This window comes from Enhydra lutris, unplaced genomic scaffold (genome assembly GCF_002288905.1).
Source record: "Enhydra lutris kenyoni isolate GAN:26980312 unplaced genomic scaffold, ASM228890v2 scaffoldscaffold41, whole genome shotgun sequence".
Lineage (NCBI taxonomy): Eukaryota > Metazoa > Chordata > Mammalia > Carnivora > Mustelidae > Enhydra > Enhydra lutris.
This window is the reverse complement of record NW_019154125.1, coordinates 15298840-15324371: the sequence shown is the minus strand read 5'-3', so window position 1 is coordinate 15324371 and position 25532 is coordinate 15298840. Positions and strand designations below refer to the sequence as shown.

The following is a 25532-nucleotide window of genomic DNA, read 5'->3' as shown; positions in this document are numbered from 1 at the left end:
ATTGTGGTTTTGATTTGTATTTCCCTGATGCCGAGTGATGTGGAGCAATTTTTCATGTGTCTGTTGGCCATCTGGATGTCTTTGCAGAAATGTCTGTTCATGTCTTCTGCCCATGTCTTGATTGGATTATTTGTTCTTTGGGTGTTGAGTTTGCTAAGTTCTTTATAGATTTTGGACACTAGCCCTTTATCTGATATGTCATTTGCAAATATCTTCTCCCATTCTGTCAGTTGTCTTTTGGTTTTGTTAACTGTTTCCTTTGCTGTGCAAAAGCTTTTGATCTTGATAAAATCCCAATAGTTCATTTTTGCCCTTTCTTCCCTTGCCTTTGGCGATGTTTCTAGGAAGACGTTGCTGCAGCTGAGGTCGAAGAGGTTGCTGCCTGTGTTCTCCTCAAGGATTTTGATGGATTTCTTTCTCACATTGAGGTCCTTCATCCATTTTGAATCTATTTTCGTGTGTGGTGTAAGGAAATGGTCCAAATTCATTTTTATGCATGTGGCTGTCCAATTTTCCCAACACCATTTATTGAAGAGGCTGTCTTTTTTCCATTGGACATTCTTTTCTGCTTTGTTGAAGTTTAGCTGACCATAGAGCTGAGAGTCTATTTCTGGGCTCTCTGTTCTGTTCCATTGATCTATGTGTCTGTTTTTGTGCCAGTACCATGCTGTCTTGATGATGACAGCTTGGTAATAGAGCTTGAAGTCTGAAATTGTGATGCCACGAACTTTGGCTTTCTTTTTCAATATTCCTTTGGCTATTCGAGGTCTTTTCTGGTTCCATATAAATTTTAGGATTATTTGTTCCATTTCTTTGAAAAAAATGGATGGTACTTTGATAGGAATTGCATTAAATGTGTAGATTGCTTTAGGTAGCATAGACATTTTCACAATATTTGTTCTTCCAATCCAGGAGCATGGAACATTTTTCCATTTCTTTGTGTCTTCCTCAATTTCTTTCACGAGTACTTTATAGTTTTCTGAGTATAGATTCTTAGCCTCTTAGGTTAGGTTTATTCCTAGGTATCTTATAGTTTTGGGTGCAATTGTAAATGGGATTGACTCCTTAATTTCTGTTTCTTCTGTCTTGTTGTTGGTGTAGAGAAATGCAACTGACTTCTATGCATTGATTTTATATCCTGACACTTTACTGAATTCCTGTACAAGTTCTAGCAGTTTTTGAGTGGAGTCTTTTGGGTTTTCCACATATAGTATCGTATCATCTGCAAAGAGTGATAGTTTGACTTCTTCTTTGCCAATTTGGATGCCTTTAATTTCCTTTTGTTGTCTGATTGCTGAGGCTAAGACTTCTAGTACTATGTTGAATAGCAGTGGTGATAACGGACATCCCTGCCGTGTTCCTGACCTTAGCGGAAAAGCTTTCAGTTTTTCTCCATTGAGAATGATATTTGCGGTGGGTTTTTCATAGATGGCTTTGATAATATTGAGGTATGTGCCCTCTATCCCTACACTATGAAGAGTTTTGATCAGGAAGGGATGCTGTACTTTGTCAAATGCTTTTTCAGCATCTATGGAGAGGATCATATGGTTCTTGTTCTTTCTTTTATTAACGTGTTGTATCACATTGATTGATTTGCGGATGTTGAATCAACCTTTCAGCCCTGGAATAAATCCCACTTGGTCGTGGTGAATGATCCTTTTCATGTACTGTTGAATCCTATTGGCTAGTATTTTGGCGAGAATTTTTGCATCTGTGTTCATCAAGGATATTGGTCTGTAGTTCTCTTTTTTGATGGGATCCTTGTCTGGTTTTGGGATCAAGGTGATGCTGGCCTCATAAAATGAGTTTGGAAGTTTTCCTTCCATTTCTATTTTTTGGAACAGTTTCAGGAGAACAGGAATTAGTTCTTCTTTAAATTGTTGGTAGAATTCCCCCAGTAAGCCGTCTGGCCCTGGGCTTTTGTTTGTTTGGAGATTTTTGATGACTGTTTCAATCTCCTTACTGGTTATGGGTCTGTTGAGGCTTTCTATTTCTTCCTGGTTCAGTTGTGGTAGTTTATATGTCTCTAGGTATGCATCCATTTCTCATCCAGAGCAATGACCAAGAATCCTCAGGAAAATATAAAAACATTGAGCAGATATAACTTCAGGTTATTTGATTCTAATATTGTAACTGTTTTTTCAGTAAGTGTGTGTGTGTGTGCACACATGTGTGTATATTAAAAATCATAATTCTGCCTGGGTATCCTCTAGACTACTAAAATACTGTTAAAGTTTAATGTCTCGCAATACCAAATAAATGGATAATGTAGTCTATTGATTTCAAAATGTGTACCATCAAATAAGATGAAATGAAAAACTTTTTTTTCCTGATTATCTCTAGTCAGAGAAATACATTTTCTAAAAGCTAAAAATAAAAGCAAAAGCACTATAGTTCTTCCTAAGTGCCCAATGAAGGAATAAGTCCACTAAACATTCCCAAATATTGCAGTTAAGACTACATATTAATAGATTATTCACAGGAAAATTATTCATGGAGCTTCAGTGATATGTGAAAGTTATCTGGATCTCACAAATTACTCCATAAATACTTGTTAAATCTGTAAAGTAGATTATTCTCGTTTTCCTATATAGGATATTGCTGTCACAACTAAGTAGACTAATTTGCCAATACTCTCATTTATTCAAGACTATAATCCTTATGATCAGCCTATTTTGTAAGATGTCATATGTAAGCAAAGGAACTGTTCAAGTATTTCACTTATATTCATGAAAGAGTTTCTATTAAATCAACCTAAGAAGTTGAAAGGAATGTAAAAAGTGATATATGTTAACATGTAAGCCTGGATTTATAAAAGATTAGTCCCACAGAATTATTCTTTCTAGAGACCATGTAACATACATGATTGCATACAGTGCAGATTTGATCTAAGTATATTAACTTTAATCAGCTAAAAATATCAGAAGCTGCCATGATTTATTTAAAACAGAGAGGACAAATATGTTCAGGACATGCCTTAATTTATGGGGCATGAAGAAACAGTTATGGTCATCAGAAGGCAGAAAGAAATGTGTATTACTAAACTCAAATTAGTTCTCATTTTCCATGGATGGTTGAGTTCTCTGGATGTTTTAAATGTCTTCCTCACTGCTGAATATCAAAATTAAAGCTAAGAAAGACATGTGAAGTTATAATATTCTTTTCATGCCATGCATATTTTTTTCTTGTCACAAATTCAAAAGAACGCTACTTCAAAGAGACAGACAATAGTTGTACTTTCTAAAGTCTTTTCATGTATTTTTAAGAGAAAACAAAAAAGTATATTTGAACACTTGCAGTTATCTGTTGAAAGGGGTTAGTGAAGGGTGTAAGAGAAGAGTTCTCTAAAAATATCAATAACTTAGAAGCAGAGTGCCTTTGAAGTGAGAGCTTTAGCATGTGTCCACTTATAAGATATGGATTTATGTCATGGGAAGGCAAGGTGACACAGGTGCTGGAGTTGAGCGAGGCCTATGCTCTGTGGGGTGTCCTTTCTTTGTTTGAGGAAGTGAAATCATGCCTACTACCCACATATACGTAGTTACAAAATACAGAAGACAGAAAAAGTATTAAAGAAAAATATATAAATTTATATAATTTACAAAGCCTTTGAATGCTAACTTCAGAAGTTTCAATTTCTTCATAAATGGCTGAGATTTAAATACAGTTTGTGTGTTTCCAAAGTGTGTCACGTTACACAACAGAGTCATTCTCAAGCTCAAACCATTTGGCTGGCTTCCTTTCATTTTGAAAATTTTATCAATGCTGTCCATTAAGCTCACATCTAAATATGCAAGAACTTCATACAAAAAAAAAAAAGTCATTAAAGCTGTAGGGAGCCAGTTTGAATTCTATAACACTTGGTAAGCAATTTAGGATGACATCATTTAATTTTCTCTACAACAATGACAAAAAATCAACAGAAGACCATAAGAATATTTATACTGGCCATGGATTTTATTTTATTTTTTAAAGATTTTATATATTTATTTGACAGGCAGAGATCACAAGTAGGCAGAAAGACAGGCAGAGAGAGAAGAAGGGAAGCAGGCTCCCTGCTGAGCAGAGAGCTCGATGCGGGGCTTAATCCCAGGACCCTGGGATCATGACCTCAGCCGAAGGCAGAGGCTTTAACCCACTGAGCCATCCAGGCGCCCCTGGCCATGGATTTTAAAGAAAAGTTTGGTTATTGAAATGTACAACATTCACATAAATTCAGAGAAAATTTAAAGCTGAGGAGGAGCTATGAAACTCTTGTTCAAACCATCTTTGGGAAGAGGGATAAACTGAGGTTGAAGATAGTTTACAACTAACAAAATGCTCTAGCGCATGACATCAGGTAATTTTGTATATGATGTTTAATGTTTGTGTGTCTTTTTTGTGGTCTTTCCATTGTAATTTAAAAAATGCATTGAAAAATGTAAAGGGGCCCCTGGGAGGCTCAGTTGGTTAAGAAGATGCCTTTGGTTCAGGTCATGATCTCAATGTTTTCAGATTGAGTCCCCCATAGGGTTCCCTTCTCTGCCCTCTCTTCCCCACTCATGCTCGCTCTCTCTCTCTCTCTCTCTCTCTCTCCCTATCTCTGTTGCTCTCTGTCTCTCTCAGATAAATAAACAAAATCTTTAAAAAAAAGAAAAGAGAAATGTAAAGAGGAAATGATGTCAATGAAAGTAATAAATACACTTTTATGTATATTTTTATGGTAAACGGGGAAAATAAGCCTTCTAACATGTCTTAGATATACTTCCATATATGTAACATATATTTTACAACTCAAATCTTCAAATTTATCTGAATCTCAAGATATTTTCTAGGAATTCAAAATTATATGTTTTCTGGGTTCAACCTTGGTGTTCCATTTAAAAACAGAAATATCCATAAAAATAAGTAAGCAAATGTGAATTTGAAGCTGTATTTGTATGGTGTCAAAGCTTTCAACAGGTAACTATTTCAACTTGCAAATAGATAAATGAGATGATGTTTAATCTGATTTGTTCTGACATGTCTGCAGGCAGAATGCTTTTCAAGTCATTGCTGTGGATGGGGTCTGCAGTGGGATTATTCAGTGCCTCTCTGCTGAAGACTGTGTTGACTGGCTACAAGCAATAGCAACTAATATTTCAAACCTCACAAAGCACAATGTAAGTAGTGACTCAAGGAATACCTGGACATAGAGTTTCTCAGCTGTGGCAAATTTCTTCAGTGTATATGTAGCTTTACAACAACTAGTTGGTGCTTACCTAAAAATGAATTTATATCCATCATGAAAGCTATTCTCTAATAGTTACCTAAAGAAAATCACTTTATCTTGAGAGTTTTAGCCTAGAGTATCCGTTTAAGAATACTTACACATTTAAATTTGCATTCACAAACATGATAAACCATCAGCATAATTTAAATAAGTGAAAGTAAATACGTATATATGTAGATATACATACATATAAATATAAAATTATTTTCAACTAAAGCAGTACTGAATTTCAAGATTCATTGACTTTCCTTTAGTGATTTTAGAATTGCAGCTGGAACTGTTTGAGGGGGATGAGAGGGGTAGGTGAGAGTCAGCATGGAGACAGGCAGTCCCACCCGGGATGATGCTGGCACAGGATTGGTCAGAAGATGCACTGTAGATGCACTGACTCTTAGAGTCATGTCTGTTTTATCAGGAATGGCTTCTCTACTTTTTCTCTATTTTTCTACTTCAACCTTTCTTTCCCCATTCTGATCTCATCATTATCTCTATCTTTTCATTATCACTATTCTTTCATAACATAATCAATCCTTTCTCCTTACTTCTAGAAGTATAGTCCAACAAAATATGCAAAACTAAAAACATCACTTCATTGAGTGCTGACATGAATCATTAAAAATTATTTGATCGTAATGAAAGATTATTCTATTTCAAAGACAATACTAGATACCATCCATACCTTTGTCTTAATATGCCCCTTCAGACACAACCCTTTTTATGCCATGTTGGAGCATTTCAGTCCCAAGGAAATTTCACAGGTCTATTATGTAAATGGTCAGGTAGAAATATGTAACTCTCAAGCTCATGAACATACAAAACTCTCCCATGTGAATGACCCTTCACATTCAAGAATCTTTGCACAGATTCTGCTTTGAAATCTAGGAAAGAGCAAGGCCATGCACGTGTCTTCTGAGTCCATGTTGAAGGGATTGCCTGGGAGTGGAACTGACAGGGATGGGACACATTAGTATTCAGCATTTCTCGGAATGCCAAATATTTTTCATTCCATGGCTGCAGGTCTCTTTCTATAGATAACTTCAATATTTGGCAACATTGTGTGTTTTTAAATTTTGGTTATTTGGTACGTGTGAAATTATTTCTCATTGTGGTGCTAATGAAGAGAAGTAAATTTACTTTATGGTGTCTAAATGGGTACAAATACACCAAGCCTTGCCCAGGGACATCACCCGACAAGGAGGCCTGGCCTGAGCATATGTGGCTTGAGCAGGAGTGACCCCCACAGCATCCAATCTTTGCCATCTTTTGGTTTCATCATATTGGAGTTACAGAAGATGAAGATGTTAAGAAATTTAGGACTGTTCCCACCCCCCCAAAATACAGTGTTCTCTGAGGATCATGACTTTCCTCATTTCCGACATATTTCTAAGGGATTTTCTAGGGATAAAGTACTATAAAAATACTGACTTTCTATTTCATTATATGTAGTAATTAGAGTGCTTAAACAATGAGCCAAGATAACTATATTTATGAGAAAAAAAGTATTTTTAAAAGAACAGAATGTTATTCTTTGATTGACTTATTTTGCTTTGCATAACACCCTCTAGCAACATCCATTTTGTTGCAAATAGCAAGATTTTTTGATAGCTGAATAGTATTCCGTTGTGTGTGTGTGTATGTGTGTGTGTGTGTGTTTATACCACATCTTTATCCACTCATCTGTTGATGGACATCTGGGCTCTTTCCACAGTTTGGCTATTGTGGACATTGCTCCTATAAACAATGGGGTGCAAGTGCCCCTTCAGATTACCACATTTGTATCTTTTGGGGCAAATACCCAGTAGTGCAATTCCTGGGTCATAAGGTAGCTCGATTTTCAGCTTTTTGAGGAACCTCCATGCTGTTTTCCAGAGTGGCTGCTCCAGATTGCATTCCTACCAACACTGTTAGAGAGCTCCCCTTTCTCTGCATCCTTGCCAACATCTGTCATTTTCAGACCTGTGAATTTTAGCCACTCTGAGGTGGATATGCTATGTAAACAATACACCGGATTAAAAAGATTTTTTTTTTAATCTTGTGAAGAAAGAATGTAAAATATCTTATTTATAATTTTTATACTGATTACATATTAAAATATTTGAGTTAAATAAAATATTATTTAAATTTTAAAAAGGGTGTTAGATTTTAAATCCAAAGTTTTTCTCTTACCAGATCCAAATTTACAATGACCCCATATCCTAGGAACATTCTCATGAAAACAGTATCTTTGGAATGTGTTTAGTTAGAATGCTGTGACCCAGAAGACAAGCATATGGGAAGAAAGTGAAGATGAAAATGTGTCTATTCTTTATAGGCATAGAGAAGAACAAGTCAGATTTTACTGCTTGTTTTTCATCCTTGTGATAAGTACTTGCCACAAGAGAGGAAAGCATTCTTACCCAATGCTGAGAAATCCATAGGTCTAGTATGATAATATTGTTGTATTAAAGTTATCTAGTTGTTCTTACACACCTTTGAGATTACATTCTAACTGCATGTCCTTTTCATCTTGTAATCAGTTCTCACTCAAAAGGACTATTATTGCAACAAACTCCCATGTACCTATAGCACTACATAAACGTTGAAAGGTCACTGGGCATAATAATCATATGTGAAAGTTAGATTGTCTTCCCTGAGGAACAGTGGTTGCCCTGAGGATACAATTGATATGGTTGGTTCATATGGTAAAAGAAATGATACAGCTTGAGAATAGCTGGATGAGTTTTTTTAACAGAGGCAGATTATTCTGTTCTCTTAATTTTTTTATTCTAAAAAAGATAGAAATAATACTTTGCAGAAGCTTATAGGAGTTTTTTTTCCCTCTATATCTGCAAATACTTTGAGGGTACAAAAGCTTATGGGAATGTAATTCTGAACAGTTTAACTACTATTAATAGGTGCAAAAATGAAAACATTGAGATGGATAACTTAGGAAATTTCACTTGAGATTAACATGCATCAACATAAATTTGAAAATGAGATCAACTAGAAAATGCATATAAAATATTATGTTAACAAGTAAAAACAAACATCATATTATTGAAAAGACATAAAACGTATGCACTCCTGATTAGAAGGATAAAAGAGATATTAAAATTTTACTATTTTGAAACTATTTAATAATGAATGGTTTTTTAGTAATTGGACTAATTGGAAAATATACATAGAAAGTTAAAAGAAAGCAAACAAAACAAACAAAACTCTATACTAGAATTACTTGAGTAATATGTTAACCACTTGCTAATTCTTTGATCACTGATTTCCAACAGTAATAATTCTGTTAAATAGGGAGATTTTCATACCTATTTTATGTGGAAATTCCATTGTATTTGTTATCTTAAAAACATTATTTTTCCAGAAGGTCATTGAATATAATAGTTAAAAATATTTTGACAAACACTATTTCAGTTTGGCAGTATTCAAGGTGACTTCAAAATATTTACAGAGCATTTAGTAATGGTATGTAGTAGAAGAGGATACTTCAGGGACTTGCCTTAAAGTCATGCTTGCACAGAAGCCCATTCATTCTACTTAAACTACATACTCACACATTGGAAAGGAAGGAATGGCAAAGGCTACAGTTTACTGGGCTGGGTTCCAGCAGGGCTAAACCAGGTCACTGTGGGCATTTTCTGTTATTTTGGGTAAAGTAGACTTGAATAGATTGGTAAAGGTAAAACTCATGAATTGTAAAAAAAAAAAAAAACAGTTAATACTTTAAAATTCCCTTTTCTGCTCTTTATTGTTTTATCAAATCCATGATTAAATAACTAGAGAAAGTTATTAATTTTTATTTCCATGATCAAATCATATAAAAAATTGAAGATCTTAAAATACAGTGACGCTGTAATGGGATGAAACTCTTGGGAAATATTGTGGAGGGTAAATGTATTTTGCGTGTAGAAGGAATATGAGTAATTAGGGGCCAGCTGGCAAACTTTAATAGGTGAGTTTCTAAGATGACTCAAGTTTCTCTACTTCCAGTATACACCGTCTGTGCAATCCTTCCCCTTCATGTGCAGGCTGGATAGTGAATTGAGAAGCAAATGCTTGCCTGTCAGAATTTCAGAAGACACTGTGGTTTCAATTGACCTGAACACAACCTGGTGAGAAACCCAGAGAGAGAGGACCTGGCTAGCCCCTCTGGATTCCTGACTACAGAAAATATAGGATAGTAAAATGTTTCATTAAGTCACTAAATGTTGTAGTTAGTTACACAGCAAAAGGGAACTGCATTTGTTTCCTAGAGCTGCTATAACAAATAACTGCAAACTTGGTAGCATAAAATGACATAACTTTATTTTCTCACTGTTCTGGAAGGCAGAAGTGCCAAATCAAGGTGTCATCAGGGCTGGATCTGGAGGCTCCAGAGGAGAATCTCTCCTTTCCTCTTCCAGCTTCTGGTAGCTGTTAGTGTTTCTAGCTTCCACGGCTCAGGACCACAACACTGTAATCTCTGCCTCCATGGTCACATCACTCTGTGTGCCTGTTCTCCTTTATGTGTCTTTATGTGCCTCTTATAAAGGCACTCGTCATTGGATTTAGGGCCCACTCAGACAATCCAAGATAATCTCGCCCCAAGATCCTTAACTTAATTGCATTTATAAAGATCTCCTTTTTTTTTTTTTTCCAAATAAGGAAACATTTGCAAATTCCAGGAATTTAATGTGGATATCTTTTTTTTTTTTTTTTTTTTTTTTTAGTGGTGGGAGCGCAGTCATTGGTGTACTGCAAAAACTAATACGGCAAACAAACAACAACTTAGATTCAGACTTTATGTTCTGATTTATTTTCCAAGGTAGTGTGTCTAATATCAGCAGAGTTTTCAAATCTTTATTATGCAATTCATGAGAAAGGACCTAGAATTTCTTTCAGTTCATCCATGGAATTAGGGTATCTCCTTCTCCCACTTGCTTGTCTCTAGGATCTCCCCCACACTGTTTGGCTCCCAGGGAATAGCTGTCTTTGATCTGTCCAGAAAGTCAGAGCTTACTCTCAAACTATTGCCTCTTGCACTGGTGTACATTTCCTCATGATTAAACCCTCTTTCAAGGCAAAACAACATGAAGAAAAAGAGAAAAAAGAAAGTAGTAAGGATCCCCCCTATAATGGGACCCCCTTCCTAGTTTCTTATTCTAAAAGGTGGGTTTTCTCTTGGGATTTCTAGATGCTCACAGTGCCACTGCATTCATAACAGCAGCTGTTTGATAGCCTGGCCTTGGAGCAGAGTTGTGAGCCAAAAAGGAAAATGTCATGACTGTCCTTTCCAGAACCCATGACTCACAGGGACCCCTTTCTCAGGGCTCTGGTCAGAAATATGAGCTTTTCTCAGTTTTGCTGATCATGATCTAATTTGTCTTCACCTCACATCAACTTTGGGAAATAAAGCAAGCAAAAACAAAACACAACAAAAATGGGAAACCCACTGTAATCATATTAGTTGTTATTTAATTTTTACTTCTCTTCCCAGTGTCCTAGTTATTATTTTCTTTAAAGATTTTTCTTGTAGTTGCCTTTTGTATTTTGCCCACTGTATTTAGTTATGGTCAGTGGGAGAAATCGACTGCAGGGGGCTTATTTCTTTTTGTCTAAAACTGGAAGCAGTAGTTTTAATAAAAATAAATGTAAGCAAAAAGGCAGTGTACTGAAAGAAAAGAATTGCTATCCTATCTTGAGATATCTTAGAAATATCCTTTGAAAAATTAAGTCATTTTCAGTTAAATAGAAAGATATAGAAAATTCATAAGAAAGAACATTGAATCCAAGAAATACTGAAGGGATTTTTTTTTTTTTAAGAAAATAAGGGCAAAGTAATGGCCTCCCCAAAACATTTATATCTTAATTTCTAGAACATGTGAGTATGTTATCTCACATGGCAAAGAGAGTGAAGTTGTTGTTGGAATTAATTTTGTTAATCGGCTCACCCTCAAATAAATTGATTAGGTTGGATTATCCAGGATTACCCAGTGGAATCACCAGTGTTTTTAAAAGTGAGAGAAGGTATGGTGTACCTAGGCGGCTTATTCAGTTGAGCATCTGACTCTTGATCTCAGCTCAGGTCTTGATCTCAGGGTCATGAGTTCAAGCCCCATATTGGGCTCCACACTGAGCATGGAGCCTACCTTAAAAAAAAAAGTGGAAGAAAGTAAAATGAAACAACAATGGAAATAACAATATCTGACTTTGCTTGCCCTGAAGATGCAGGAAGGGACCAGAACTTAAAGAAAGCTAGGAGGTCAGTAGAAGCTGCTAAAGACAAGGGGATGTTGCTCCTCCAGAGCCTCTAGGAAGGAATACATCCCTGTCAGCATGTTGATTTTATGCCAGTGTGACACATCTAGGACCTCTGACCTATAGAACTGTAGGATAATAGATTAGTGTTTTGTTTTCAAGTCACTAAATTTGTGGTAATTTGTGATTGCAACAATACAAAACTAATTCAACATTTAGATAAAGCCACTGCATTTTTTTTTTTTTTTACCTAATCTAACTCTCATGGTTCAATCTGAAAAGCATACCTCTAGTAGCCACAAAATGCACTTGCATATATCAGAAAAACAGCTTAATATGCATATTACTAATTAATCCAAGTGCAAAACAGAATATGATGTCATTTGAGTCCCTACATCCTTTTTTTTTTTAAGATTTTATTTATTTATTTGACAGAGAGAGACAGCGAGAGAGGGAACACGAGCAGGGGGAGTGGGAGAGGGAGAAGCAGGTTTCCCACCGAGCAGGGTGCCCAATGCGGGGCTTGATTCTAGGACCTTGGGATCATGACCCAAGCCAAAGGCAGACACTTAATGACTGAGCCACTCAGGCACCCCAGAGTCCCTACATCCTTTAAAAACAGCTCACTTGTAATATTAAAACAAAAATAATCATAATTGTTGAGTTAAAACACACTAAGCAAGTTGTCTTTAGAGCTGGAAAGAGGGTCTGTTTTTCTCAGTACATTGCCGGGCATGGCTAAAAGCCTTCAAATACTACAGAAAATGAGTCAGGAGAAACCATCTGAAGCCTGTGAGAACTGCTGGTGCCAAAAGAGCATGCAGCACTGGATGGGTCTTTCGGACAGAGATTAGAACTAAAGTCAAAGGGAGTCATTGTCACGTGGAGAGTGTTCTGCCTGACTTGGGGAACAACAGCAGCAGTGGTCAGGAGCAAAGAGATGGTGTGTCCAACCTTACCCTGCTCAAACAGGATAGCATCTCTGTCCTATGTCCTTGCATTTTTGGTCCTTACCATAGTCCATGTTGAACAAATATGAAGTGAATGAATGAGTCAGCCCCTCAATCAGTAGTTGTTTGAAGTAAAGATTACTGCATAAGTGGGGAAAAAAGAGGGATAAGGGAAATTAATCAAGCTACAGTAAGCACTGCAGTGAAGACGTCTTATTAAATTCTTGTAACTCATTAGATACTACTCAGTAAATTCTTACAACTTCAGAGGCATCATTTGATTTAAAATAGCTGTGGAGAAGAAGCCCTGTCAGCGCGATCCACCATAGATAATTCCTGTAGACTGCTTATTTCTGGACATATTTCCCTGTCCCTCATAAATCGCTATCCCCCCAATAGGTGTCTGATAGACGAGCATGTTTTACAGCCACTGTTTCACAATGCAGCAACTGAATCCTTGACAACTCAGTATCAGGAAATGCTTCCTTATACTGAATAAACCTCTCCTGTTGCTTTCATCCATTTGTACTAGTTCTGCCTTGGGAAAGACAAACAATAATTTAAATTTTCTCTTTTACTTGGCAACTCTTCTGATATAAAAGGGCAAGTATTGTATGCCAGAGGCTATTTCTGTTTCTGTTTTGTTTTGTTTTCCCAATTAAAATATCACTGGTGTCTTCCTCCTTGGGTTTTCCTCGTCCCTGTCCCTGAATGTAGAAGCTCTTTTGAATAAGTACAGTATGAATTATCTATTTAAGTTTTTGTTACTGACATTACCATGAACTCAAATATCTTAAAGTTTCATTATTTTAAAAATTTAATTTAATTTAATTTTTTGTGTGTGTTCCAAAATTCATTGTTTATGCATCTCAACCCAGTGCTCCATGAAATATGTGCCCTCCTTGATACCCACCACCAGGCTCACCCAAACCCCCATTCCCCTCCCCTCCAGAACCCTCAGTTTGTTTCTCAGAGTCCACAGTCTCTCATTAAGTTTCATTATTATCTTGACATGCGTTTACTGAATTTGCAGTATCCATTTACATATGATTATATATTAACATTCAATGACATTACATTTCATTATGATGATTAATAAAGATTTTTGTGTTTTCTCATTAACTAATATTATATACTACATTAGCAGTAGTGAAAAAAGTTCAAAGTTTAAGTATGTGCTTTATATTTAAGTACACTTATGAGTAAGAAAACCTGGTTCTTGTTTTGGTTGCACCAATTACAAAATATTCCAAGTTATGCAAGCAACTATATTAAGGCATTTAGGAAAAAACTCACAAAGAATGAGCTATCATTGTAGTTGTTCTCCTTACTAGGTTACAGTGATATTCAAATAAGATATTTCTTCAGCTAAGTACCATAGCCTGTAATATGTAATTTTAAAGAGCAGTATTATATTTATATTAATATAAGCCTAATATTCTACCCCACATTTTTAGAAGAATGTTGTGCAATGGAGATTCATGAAAATGTTTTAGATATTAGCAAATTGATAAAAATACAAGAGTACTAAAGATATGTCTTCTTTTTAATGTTGTTTCTTAATATGGACAGTGACTTCCTTTCAGTGTACAGAAAGGAAAGGGGAAAGATGTATAACTTTATAAAGCAGACACATAAAAACTATAAGCACAGCAAGTGGATCAAAGTTGACTTTAACAGTTGTAGTCATATTGATAGTATAAACCCTTGATATGATGTAGTAAAAATGGCACTTTACCTCTGTGGTCTTCCTCCCACAAATCTGTAACTTCTGTTGTACCATGAGAAGGGCACCAAAAAATGCCAGGTGATGAAGAACCTACAAAATACTTGACCATTACTCCTCAAAACTGATGTCATAAAAGACAAGGAAAAGTCTGAGAAATTGTCACAGCCAAGAGTAGCCTAAGTCCTTTAGGTAATGATGACTAAATATAATATGGTATCCTGGATGAGATTCTGGAATAGAAAAAGGATATTATATAAAAACTAAGGAAATCTTAAGAAAGCATGGACTTTAGTTAATGATAATGTATAGGTATTGGTTCATTAATTATAACAAATGTTTCATAGCAATGGAGAATACAAAGTTAATAATATGGAAAACTGGGTTTGGTATACGGGAATTACTGTCTTTAGAACTTTTTCATAAATCTAAAACTGTCTTAATATAAGTAACATACAGTGTTATATTAGTTTTAGGTATATGATATAATAATTCAACAATACCATATATTACTCAGTTCTCATCAAGATAAATGTCCTTTTAATCCCCTCTGTTTTCCCATTCCTTCACCTACCTCCTCTCTGGTAACCACCAGTTTGTTCTCTGAATTTATGAGTCTGTTTTTCTTCTTTGTTTCTGTTTTCTTTCTTAAATTCCACATATGTTGGACAATAAATCTAAAACAGTTTTAAAATAAAGTGTTTATTTTAAACAATACACATAATGTGTATATATAATGCAAATATATGTATATTTATTTACATTATTTGTAAGTCCATTAACACCAGATATTGACATTTTTTTAAAGATTTTATTTATTTGACAAAGATCACAAGTAGGCAGAGAGGCAGGCAGAGAGAGAGGGGAAGCAGGCTCCCTGCTGAGCAGAGAGTCCAATGTGGGGCTCGATCCCAGGACCCTGAGATCATGACCTGAGCCGAAGGCAGAGGCTTTAACCCACTGAGCCACCCAGGCGCCCCTGATGTGTGTATTTAATAAAATAAGAGAATGTGTACCCTATGGCATTGCATCAAACTATTTAATGTTTTAATTTGTTGGGAAATACATTTCCATACGGTTGAACTAGAGCCTTGCCAAATAGGGAAGGTCTAGATACATCCCTAGAATAACTGAAAACTGCAAAATCATTAACCATAGCTCACTGAATACCAGGGCTGGATGGAAATCATTAAGAAGAGATTGGATTTTGCAAAGTCCCCAAGACCACTCTTCAAATTTCTCTAAAGCTTATCTCATGTAACTCCAGAACATTTTTGATAATAATTGACTAAATTACAAAAATATTTACACATGCACACATATGATATGGTAATAAAAACAAATACAGAAGATTAAAGTATTAGAAAAGACTATTAACTGAATGATGGAGTCAAGAACTTACTAATCAACTATTAGTATTTGTATAGCTAGACCTGAAAACAGGAAGAAGTATGACTTCAAAACACTCTGGTTTGATCTGTCAAAGACAATCCAAACAGACACATGGGGTTTGGCGTCATCAGCTTTGACATAAGGTCCTAGCTTCTCTACCTATGAGTTCCGGGGCTTGGGCTTCATATTCGTCCTCATAAAGAGGCACCAAGTTAAATTTCAATCAGTGTGAGGGTTAACTGAAGAGAGTACTTTAAACATTGTGGCCCTTAAGTGATGCTGAGTCATTAGTAGTTTTCCCTCTCTCCAGCTGCATTCAAAATGAAATGATTTAATCCATAAACCATCAATAAATGACAGGATCAATTTGCTTATTGTATGTGAGGTTGCACCTCTTCGTTTTGTAGAACAGTCATTTGAGATTCTGAAAGATTGTTGTTTAGGTAACAGAATGTTGATGAACTGGATATGAGTTAAAATGAATATCTAGTAGTGACTACACCGTTAAGTAGCTTCAATTTTAGGCAACCCAAAGGTCTACACCAAAGTTCTCTCATGTTTAAAAGAAACAGAGAAGGCAGATAAAATGTGTAACTTTCTTTCAGCCAGTGTCTCATAAATCCAATCTTCCCAATCACTCTCTACTACTATACCACTAAACTAATCCTGATTGATAAGCACAGTTTCATTTGACATTTCCAAGGTTAATTGCTAACATAAGGAATGCCCTATCTTTTCTTTTTCTTTTCTTTCACAATTTTATTTAAATTCAAGTTAGCATATAGTGTAATATTGGTTTCAGGAATAGCATTAGTGGTTTATTACTTGCATAAAATACCCAGTGCTCATCACAAAAAGTGCCTTCCTTAATGCCCATCAGCCATTTAGTCCATCTCCCACCATCCTCCCCTTCTTCAACCCTCAGTTTGTTCCCTACAGTTAAGAGTCTCTAATGGTTTGCCTCCCTCTCTGTTTTTCTTATTTCACTTTTTCTCCCCTTACCCAATGTTCCTGTTTTGTTTCTTAAATTGCACATATGAGTGAAATCATATGGTATTTTTCTTTCTCTGTCTTACTTCACTTTGTATAATACACTTTAGTTCTATCCATGTCCTTGTAAATGGCAATATTTCATTCTTTGATGACTAATATGCCATAGTATATATACATCATATCTTCTTTATTTAATCATCAGTTGATGGACATTTTTCCATAATTTTGCTCTTGTTGATAGTGCTGCTATATACATTGGGGTTCATGTGCCTCTTCAAAGCTTTATTTTTTTATTCTTTGGATATCTCATCCTCTTTTTAAAATTCCTTCATATGTATATGTATATAAATGTGTGTATATGTATTTTCTCAGCATGCATTTCTTTAATTGAAATGAAATGTATAACTGGAAAAGTATTACTTGTGTGTATGTGCATGTGTTAAATGATATATAGAAGATATAGATAGATGATAGACATTCTGTGTTTCTATTCTCAATGTTTTATTGAAAACTAGTATGATCTTAAGAATATGTGATTGCACATGTGAGAATCACACGTATTCACATTGTATTATGTGAGAGAATAGGTTCTCTTCCACAGATGTTTGCATTAATTAAGAATGCTTTCAGGGCGCCTGGGTGGCTCAGTGGGTTAAGCCTCTGCCTTCGGCTCAGGTCATGATCTCAGGGTCCTGGGATTGAGGCCCGCATCGGGCTCTCTGCTCAGCGGGGAGCCTGCTTTCTCCTCTCTCTCTCTATGCCTGCCTCTCTGCATACTTGTGATCTCTCTCTCTGTTTCAAATAAATAAATAAAATCTTTAAAAAAAAAAAAAGAATGCTTTCAATGACAAGTAAGAGATACCCTAAGTACTGATGGAGTAAATAGATGGGTTTTGTTCCCAACTGACAAGAATTCTGGATAGTGGCACTTACTGGCTTTGTTTCATTGGTTCAGGGAAGCCACCGAGAACCCATCTTCTATCTATACACATTAACATCCTCCACTACCATTAGAGTGTTGACTTTTACCTTGTTGGCACCTCATGGTCACATAAGGGCTTCAACAGTTCCAAACATCACTTTTGTGTTTGGAACAGGAAAAAAAGGAAAGAAGGGTAAGTAGCACATGTACAGATAGCACCTTTAATCAGGCTAAGAGGAAAGTCCCCTTTAATCAGGAAAGAGGAAAGGGGGTGGTGGCAGTGAGGTGAAGGTAGCTAGTCTCTACCATTTTTTGCATTTACAGTGAGAAATGACTGAGAAAAGTAGATTGTGAACAGCTTTTGAGACAAATAACTAACAGTATCTACCACATTATTTAATATTAAAACCATACTAATCTTAAAATACATGTGTGTATAACCAATGCCCTCTAATTTTTGTGAGATAATCATAGTCTTTCAGGATTTTTTTTCTCTCACACACAGACACACCTTTAAATCAGTCCTCTGAGTTGACTCAGCAGGTATTTCACTCATCTTCTGTCTTTTACATATTTACCTTCAGAAGTGAAAACAAATTTATTCTGGAGTCATGTGTTTAATTCATTGAGATCTGCAATATTAGATGGCAAACACTTGCAGGTTGAAAAAATAGGATATTTTTTCCTTCAAGATGTTGGTTATGAAAAGCTAAAGGAAAAACTATTATGTCTGCCACATTGAAAAGGTTTGACAAAGCTTGTAGGTGAATTGAAAGTCATGACAAAATAAAGCCGAGCACAAAGAAGATTTACTGACAATGAACTAAGCGCTGTGATCAGAATTTGCAGAGTGTGGTTCTGACAAGCATGGGTGTCACTTAAGTAGACTTTTTCTTCCTTTTTATAGCTGCTGACATTTCTGAGTCTTTAGATGTACTTTTTAGTCCTAGTGTGTTATTGTTTTCTACATTGTTTTTCCTCATGCACAAAAATATGAACATCAGACATGCAGGTGTCAACTAAAAATGAGTTATAGAGAGTGAAATCAAACTGCAGAGTCAGTAATTTAAATCAGAATAAAACCAAGGGCAAGTTTGGGCATTACACTGTATCCATATTTTTAGCCATCATATTTTTGCTTTTTACACAATTAGAGTTTATTTTGGCATGTTAGGTCAGGAGAGATCTCAATAAAATAACCTACTTTGTTTCTTGGAAAACTACTAAAACTTAAAGTTCCTAAATTTTTTATATTGAACAATATTAGCTGATTTTCATTTGTACAACCCAAAACGTCTACTTTGATATTAGCTGAATAATGCAATCATTATAAAATGGGGCAGTGTTACTGGACAGAACTTATGTGCCACCTTTGATCCAGCCAGCTCTGCCAGCTTGACCTCTTTCGCCTCACCCAGTAGGACTCATTCTTTTGCCTTTCTTTCTGGCCAGAACATTCCCAAATCTTAATGTTCTCCAGTTTTAGAGCCACAGGAACTTCCCAGGGGGCCTCAGCTTAACACACCCACCATTCTAGCCACCTGCAGTGCCTAGGACTAAACTTCAAGATGGCCTTCCTCATGCCATAGTTGCAGGAGCCAATCCTACTGGGCCCACCAGCTGCCCCCACACTAATGACAACTCAGAAAGAATAGGCAAACTGATCCCCATGCGACATATATTATCCAACAAGAGACAAAGGGCCAAAAGGAACTAGCTAACAAATTATTTGTCATTCTCCAATAGATGAATTATTTGGAAATGCAGTAGTTGCATAAAGCTCTACAGGTGTACACACTTGACTGAACACCAACAATGGTTCATGGAGAAGCTATTGCCAGCTCAGTGACTCAGGCAACTTACCACCATGTATTTGCCTTCTGCTGTTCTGCCTTACTTCATTTTACCTTTCCCTCTTGCTTCCTTGGGATTGAACATTCTCCCTCAATAAAGGTTTAACATATATGACTTCCTCAGGCTATATTTCTAGGGAAGCAAGACTAAAGAAATACATTTTCCCTCTAAATGTTCATTATAGGGTACTAAGTGTTCCAGGGGGAATACATTCTTGCCTAGTAGCAGTGCAATATGGAAGAGAAGTGTAAATGAAGTGTGCTAAGTAGGTAGATGAAGGGTCATTAGGAAATTATGCAAGAAATCATTTTCAGTTTGCAGTTGCTCAGTTGAATACATCTTAAAAGACCCCTTATTCTACAATGGAGCTTAAAAGCTAAAGACACCTGACTAGAGTGCAGAGGTGGCTACAAACATTTCCTGAGGATTGAGTCTGAATTATTATGTATAAACATTGCATTTCCTTCCTTAAGAGTCCTGCTTAATAACTTAGCGATGGTAAAACTAATTTCTTCACCTATGATTAACACTGACATATTAAAAAATAGGTTTCATTACTTCCTGAAACCCATAGTTCCTACACGGTGCAGGCACACCTACCCTGCAGTCAGTTTTTCCCTCTTTTTTACTTTAATAGTGTCTTACACTACCTGTTCCAACACTCATTCCAAAACTCAGAATTATTTGTTGCATGTTTGTTTTGCCAGCTATACCAGATGATTTCTGAGGGTAGGAATCCTATATCCTTGGCATTCACTTGATGTCTGACATACAGTCCTTTCTGAGGTTTAGTGAACTCATGGAAGAAAGAATAAGTCAGCTCTGAATGAATAAACATATGCAATTATAAATGGCTGCAACTTACTATCAGCTACTAGGCTTTTAATTCACAGTAAGATTAGATAGAATATATATCTATATATATATACCTATATATATATATATATATATATATATATATACACACACACACACACACACACACAGATATAATCATGTGCAGTATGTATATAGTATTTATCATATATATGCTAATCTTGAAGATGATGACAGGTAGAATTGAAGAATTCTTGTACTAGGAAAAATAAAGTTTAAGAATACTCCTTTGTGTATAATATAGAATCATCCTGAAATATTGATTTACTGTTAATAGATATGTTTTTAAAAATAACATGGTACACTTTTAAAATCATCTGTAGGGATGGGAAATAACCAAGGTAGCAATGGCATCGAATCCATATCCTGGGGGGGAAAAAAAGAGATGAAAAATATGAGCTGAAATGTGGGTTCCTGAGGCAAAAATCATTTTTTGATTCTTCCCTCTACATGGTAAAGGTAGAGTTTTATCAGCACGTTCAGAATGGATATATTGCCTTATGTCCCCACAGACTAATATCATTAGTCATCAGGTGGATTTATAGCTATAGAATGAAGATCTCTCTTAGTCCTCACACATCTGTTAAATAATATTGGCCACAAATCTTTAAGGAAATTGGAGGACTGTTTCTTGCTTCCATAAGAATGATTTGCTTGGGTAAATCTTCAAAATTGATTTTCCTGGGAAAATATACTTTGTTAGCAGGGTCCTGGAGGATCCATTCTGAGAACACACAACTTCAGCCACCAAAATTGACTTCTTTTTGAGGTATAAAAATAAAAAAAATAATATAACTTGGATAAAAGTTTTTAATATAAGATCTTCACTGATCTTCAAACATTTGAGTAGGGAAAACTATAATCAAAGACATTAAAAGTAGGAGGGAAGAAAATTTTAAAAGGGATATTTGAATATCCTATTCTTTTTTGGCCTGAAGAGATAGTCACAAGGGGATATTACTACTTTAGTTTCTAGATACAAATTGATTGTGCTAAAAGTTCATATACAAAATTAAGGGATTCAAAAAATAAGAGTGATGCCCGTCATATCCTACACGCATTTTTCAAAGAGCTAGAATAAACAATGCTAAAATTTGTATGGAACTAGAAGAGACCCCAAATTGCTAAGGAAATGTTAAAAAAGAAAAACAAAACTGGGGGCATCACTTTGCCTGATTTCAAGCTTTACTACAAAGCTGTGATCACCGAGATAGCATGGTACTGTCACAAAAACAGACACATTGACCAGTGGAACAGAGTAGAGGGCCCAAATATGAACCCTCAACTTTATGGTCAACTAATCTTCGACAAAGCAGGAAAAAAAATATATACAGTGGAAAGAAGACAGTCTCTTCAATAAATGGTGCTGGGAAAATTGGACAGCTATGTGTAGAAGAATGAAACTCAACCATTCTCCTAAACCATACACAAAGATAAACTCAAAATGGAGAAAAGACCTCAACATGAGGCAGGAATCTATCAGAATTCCAGAGGAGAACATAGGCATTAACCTCTTTGACATCGGCCACAGCAACTTCTTTCAAGGTAGTCTCCAAAGGCAAAGGAAACAAAAGCGAAAACGAACTTTTGGGACTTCATCAAGATCAAAAGCTTCTGCACAGCAAAAGAAACAGTCAACAAAACAAAGACACAACCCACAGAATGGGAGAAGATATTTGCAAATGGCACTACAGACAAAGGGCTGATATCCAGGGTCTATAAAGAACTCCTCAAACTCAACACATACAAAACAGATAATCATGTCAAAAAATGGACAGAAGACATGAACAGACACTTCTCCAAAGAAGACATACAAATGGCTAACAGACACATGAAAAAATGTTCATCATCATTAGCCATCAGGGAGATTCAAATCAAAACCACATTGAGATACCACCTTACACCAGTTAGAATGGCCCACATTAACAAGACAGGAAACAACGTGTGTTGGAGAGGATGTGGAGAAAGGGTAACCCTCTTACACTGTTGGTGGGAATGCAAGTTGGTGCAGCCACTTTAGAAAACAGTGTGGAGATTCCTTAAGAAGTTAAAAATAGAGCTACCCTATGACCCTGCAATTGCACTACTGGGTATTTACCCCCAGGATACAGATGTAGTGAAAAGAAAGGCCACCTGTACCCAGTGTTTATAGTAACAATGGCCACAGCTACCAAACTGTGGAAATAACCAAGATGTCCTTCAATGGATGAACAGATAAAGAAGATATGGTCCATATATACAATGGAGTATTATGCCTCTATCAGAAAGGATGAATACCCAACTTTTGTATCAACATGGATGGGACTGGAAGTGATTATGCTGAGAGAAATAAGTCAAGCAGAAAGAGTCAATTACCATATGGTTTCACTTATTTGTGGAGCATAAGAAATAATATGGAAGCCATTGGGAGAAGGAGAAGAGAAGTGAGTTGGGGGAAATTGGAGGAATAGACAAACCATGAGAGACTGTGGATTCTGAGAAACAAACTGAGTGTTTTGGTGGGGTGGGGGATGGGGTGAGCCTGGTGGTATTAAGGAGGGCACATATTGCATGGAACCCTGAGTGCGGTGCATAAACAATGAACTTTGGAACACTGAAAAATAATGAAATAAAATAAAATTTTAAAAAAGAGTGATATTTAAAACAAGTGGGCAGTCCTATTACAACAAGTTTTATTTTTAATCAATTAGTTCCAAACTTATCTTTATTAGAGCTAGTTGTGTATTATTACTCTTAACTCAATTTAACAGATCTGCTGCAATAATTAAGCTTCCTTTAGGGAGTTCCCATTATTAACATTTGTGAAATGTTGTCAAAGAAAAAAGAAGACACATATTTATCATCTTCCCCAGCATTTAGTCAAAGTGAATATTATTCTTTAAAGTATAGTTCATAATATTTATTTTAGCAATGTTCATTTTTGATGTTGGGTAAATTAAAGTAGTTGATTTACCCTGATTATTTTCATTTCTTTAGTATAAGAAATTCATCTGAAAAAATTTGTAATGTAAGCATTCGATGACTTATATTTGTCCTCCTAGCTTTCTGAAACAACCTCAAACTTAAAATTCAAAGTTCTAATGAATTTAACTCTATTTAAATGTATTTTTAATTTTAATTTTAATTTACATTTTAATTTTAATTTAGTTAAATTTAAATGTTTTTAAAATGAAAAGTCTTTAATGAAATGAAAATCTTTAAATTCAGTACTACTGAACTTAAACTTTTAATACTATAGGAATATATTCTTACATGTAATAGAGCTTCAAAATATTTATTTCTCTAAAAATTTAAGACTTCATCAATACCAAAGATTCCTACAAGGAAAAAACAACCCCTAATGTAACAGAATAAAAGAAGAAGAGAGAATAAATGGTGAAAATGTTTGATAAAATAGAATGCATCATTTTTCTGATGTTATTTAATATCTATAAAACTATGTAGATGGTATGCAGCAAGTAAAATTTTTAGAAATTATAAGATCTAGAAAATAACTTTCTTTTCTATTTCATTTCATCCATAACATGAAGATTCTTCTCATGTTGGCTATTTAATTATTCTTCCCCTTTAAAAAGTCTATTCAAAATCCTCTTTCTGCAAGAGTGTATCTATATTATTTTACTTTTATATTTCTTGGGTCAGTTGTTTTCTAGAAAATCAAATACAAAACCTCATTTGCCATTTAAAGGATTAGTGTTGGTAGAAAAATGTATTTTAAAATGTCCTTTCATTTGTTTTTAATTTTAGATTTTTATTAAAGTGCAGAAGAATATAACATGAACATTTATTGTAGTAATAGATATATATTGCTAGTGTTTTTATTAGTTTATTACTATATATACATTAAAATATGTGTATTTCTGTTTACCTATATAAAATAAAATTACCATTCTCTTGTGTAGATGATATTATTCTTTGTTCAATTAAGATTTAATCATGAACATTTTCCCATGATACTAATTATATTTTGAGATTACTTACTTCTAATGGACTAATAGGGTCTTAATTTTGCATGTATGATAATTAATAAATGGATGTTATTACTTAACATATAAATAATTTAAAATATATCATTAAATAATAGTGCACTATGGATTTTTGGGGCATACATATTAATCAGTTAAGACACTGCTTGTTATACCTTAATGTAAGTATCTAGAAAAATTAATATGAACTTTTTTTAGTCTTGCAAACCAAGATTATGTCTTAATCGTATCAGTTGGATCAAGGCTGGGTTGAAATTTTGTAGGATTCTGTTTACTTCTTTTTTTTTTTTTTTTCCCCTTTCCCAGCGCTAAAGCCCTCCAGGCCTTTGAGATGAGAGTACAGTCTATTCCTGGGAGCTCTCCTTAGCTGACTGTGAATTCTCTTTGCTTACCTCTCAGCATAGCAAATTTCTAAAACTGCTGTCTGCTTTTGGATAATTTTCAGATTAATATTTTTAACCTTTCATCCTGCCTCAATTCAGAACTCAGCAAATATCTTGAGGTGAAAACCAATTTTATGTTCAAAGCCCTACAGATCAAAAATGCTGCCAATATTATCCTATGAGAAAAATAAATTCTCTGCTTATTTCTCTGTCTGGGCAAATCATGCTTCTCACACTCTTCCAGTGCCAGTCCAGTGTTTTCAGAAGGCCAGCTCACCTCTGTGTGCTCATCTGTCTTAGAGCTTACCTATGCACACCCTTGTGACAGCAGGTGCTCTCACATGCTTTCAAACAAATGCTTTTAGTCAGTTCATAGCTCCATTCTAGTTGTTATCAACAGGGAGGTAGTTAGTTTCATGCTTTCTCATCCTATTTAGGAGCCTAATAGTTTTGCTTTCTTTCTTAAATATGTCTCATTAAATATGGACTGCATAGGCTAGTGGGTGATCCATTGTTCTTCAAGTAATTAACCACTTGCTCCACTATTGCTCTCTGTTAAAACTTAAAATACAACTTTATCATTAACTCAGTATACACATTTTAGATTCAATTATTTTTATTATTATATTTTTATTTACATATTATATTTTATTAGTATATTTATTATTCAGTATTATTTATTCAGTTAATTATCCACTAAAAGTCATTGGCTCATTTAGTTTTGCAGTGGTAAAACCCTGTTTTAATTATTGTAATTCTACATGCTCTTAAAATTCTAAATGCATTTGAATAGCCTTGGAGATTAACCTTAAATACCCTCCAGTATATTTGACCATTTATTCCTGATGGACCCATAAAAGTCTAAATACAGTTGTATTTAAATAATATCACCAGAAATTTTAATTTGGAAGAAATTTGACACTCAGGAATGGATCTACATAATCTACATATTTCATATTAAGTTAATTGTT

General features: G+C 35.1%; 1 protein-coding gene across 2 annotated transcripts in view; it reads left to right on the top strand.

Moving 5' to 3' along the window:
• LOC111155451 (syntrophin gamma 1) overlaps positions 1-25532 on the top strand; it is a 357699-nt gene that overhangs the window by 153977 nt on the left and 178190 nt on the right. For both annotated transcript variants that reach the window (XM_022515614.1, XM_022515615.1), the window contains exon 10: positions 5012-5141. In XM_022515614.1, the coding sequence (XP_022371322.1) occupies positions 5012-5141 (130 nt within the window). The remainder of the gene's footprint in view (positions 1-5011; positions 5142-25532) is intronic.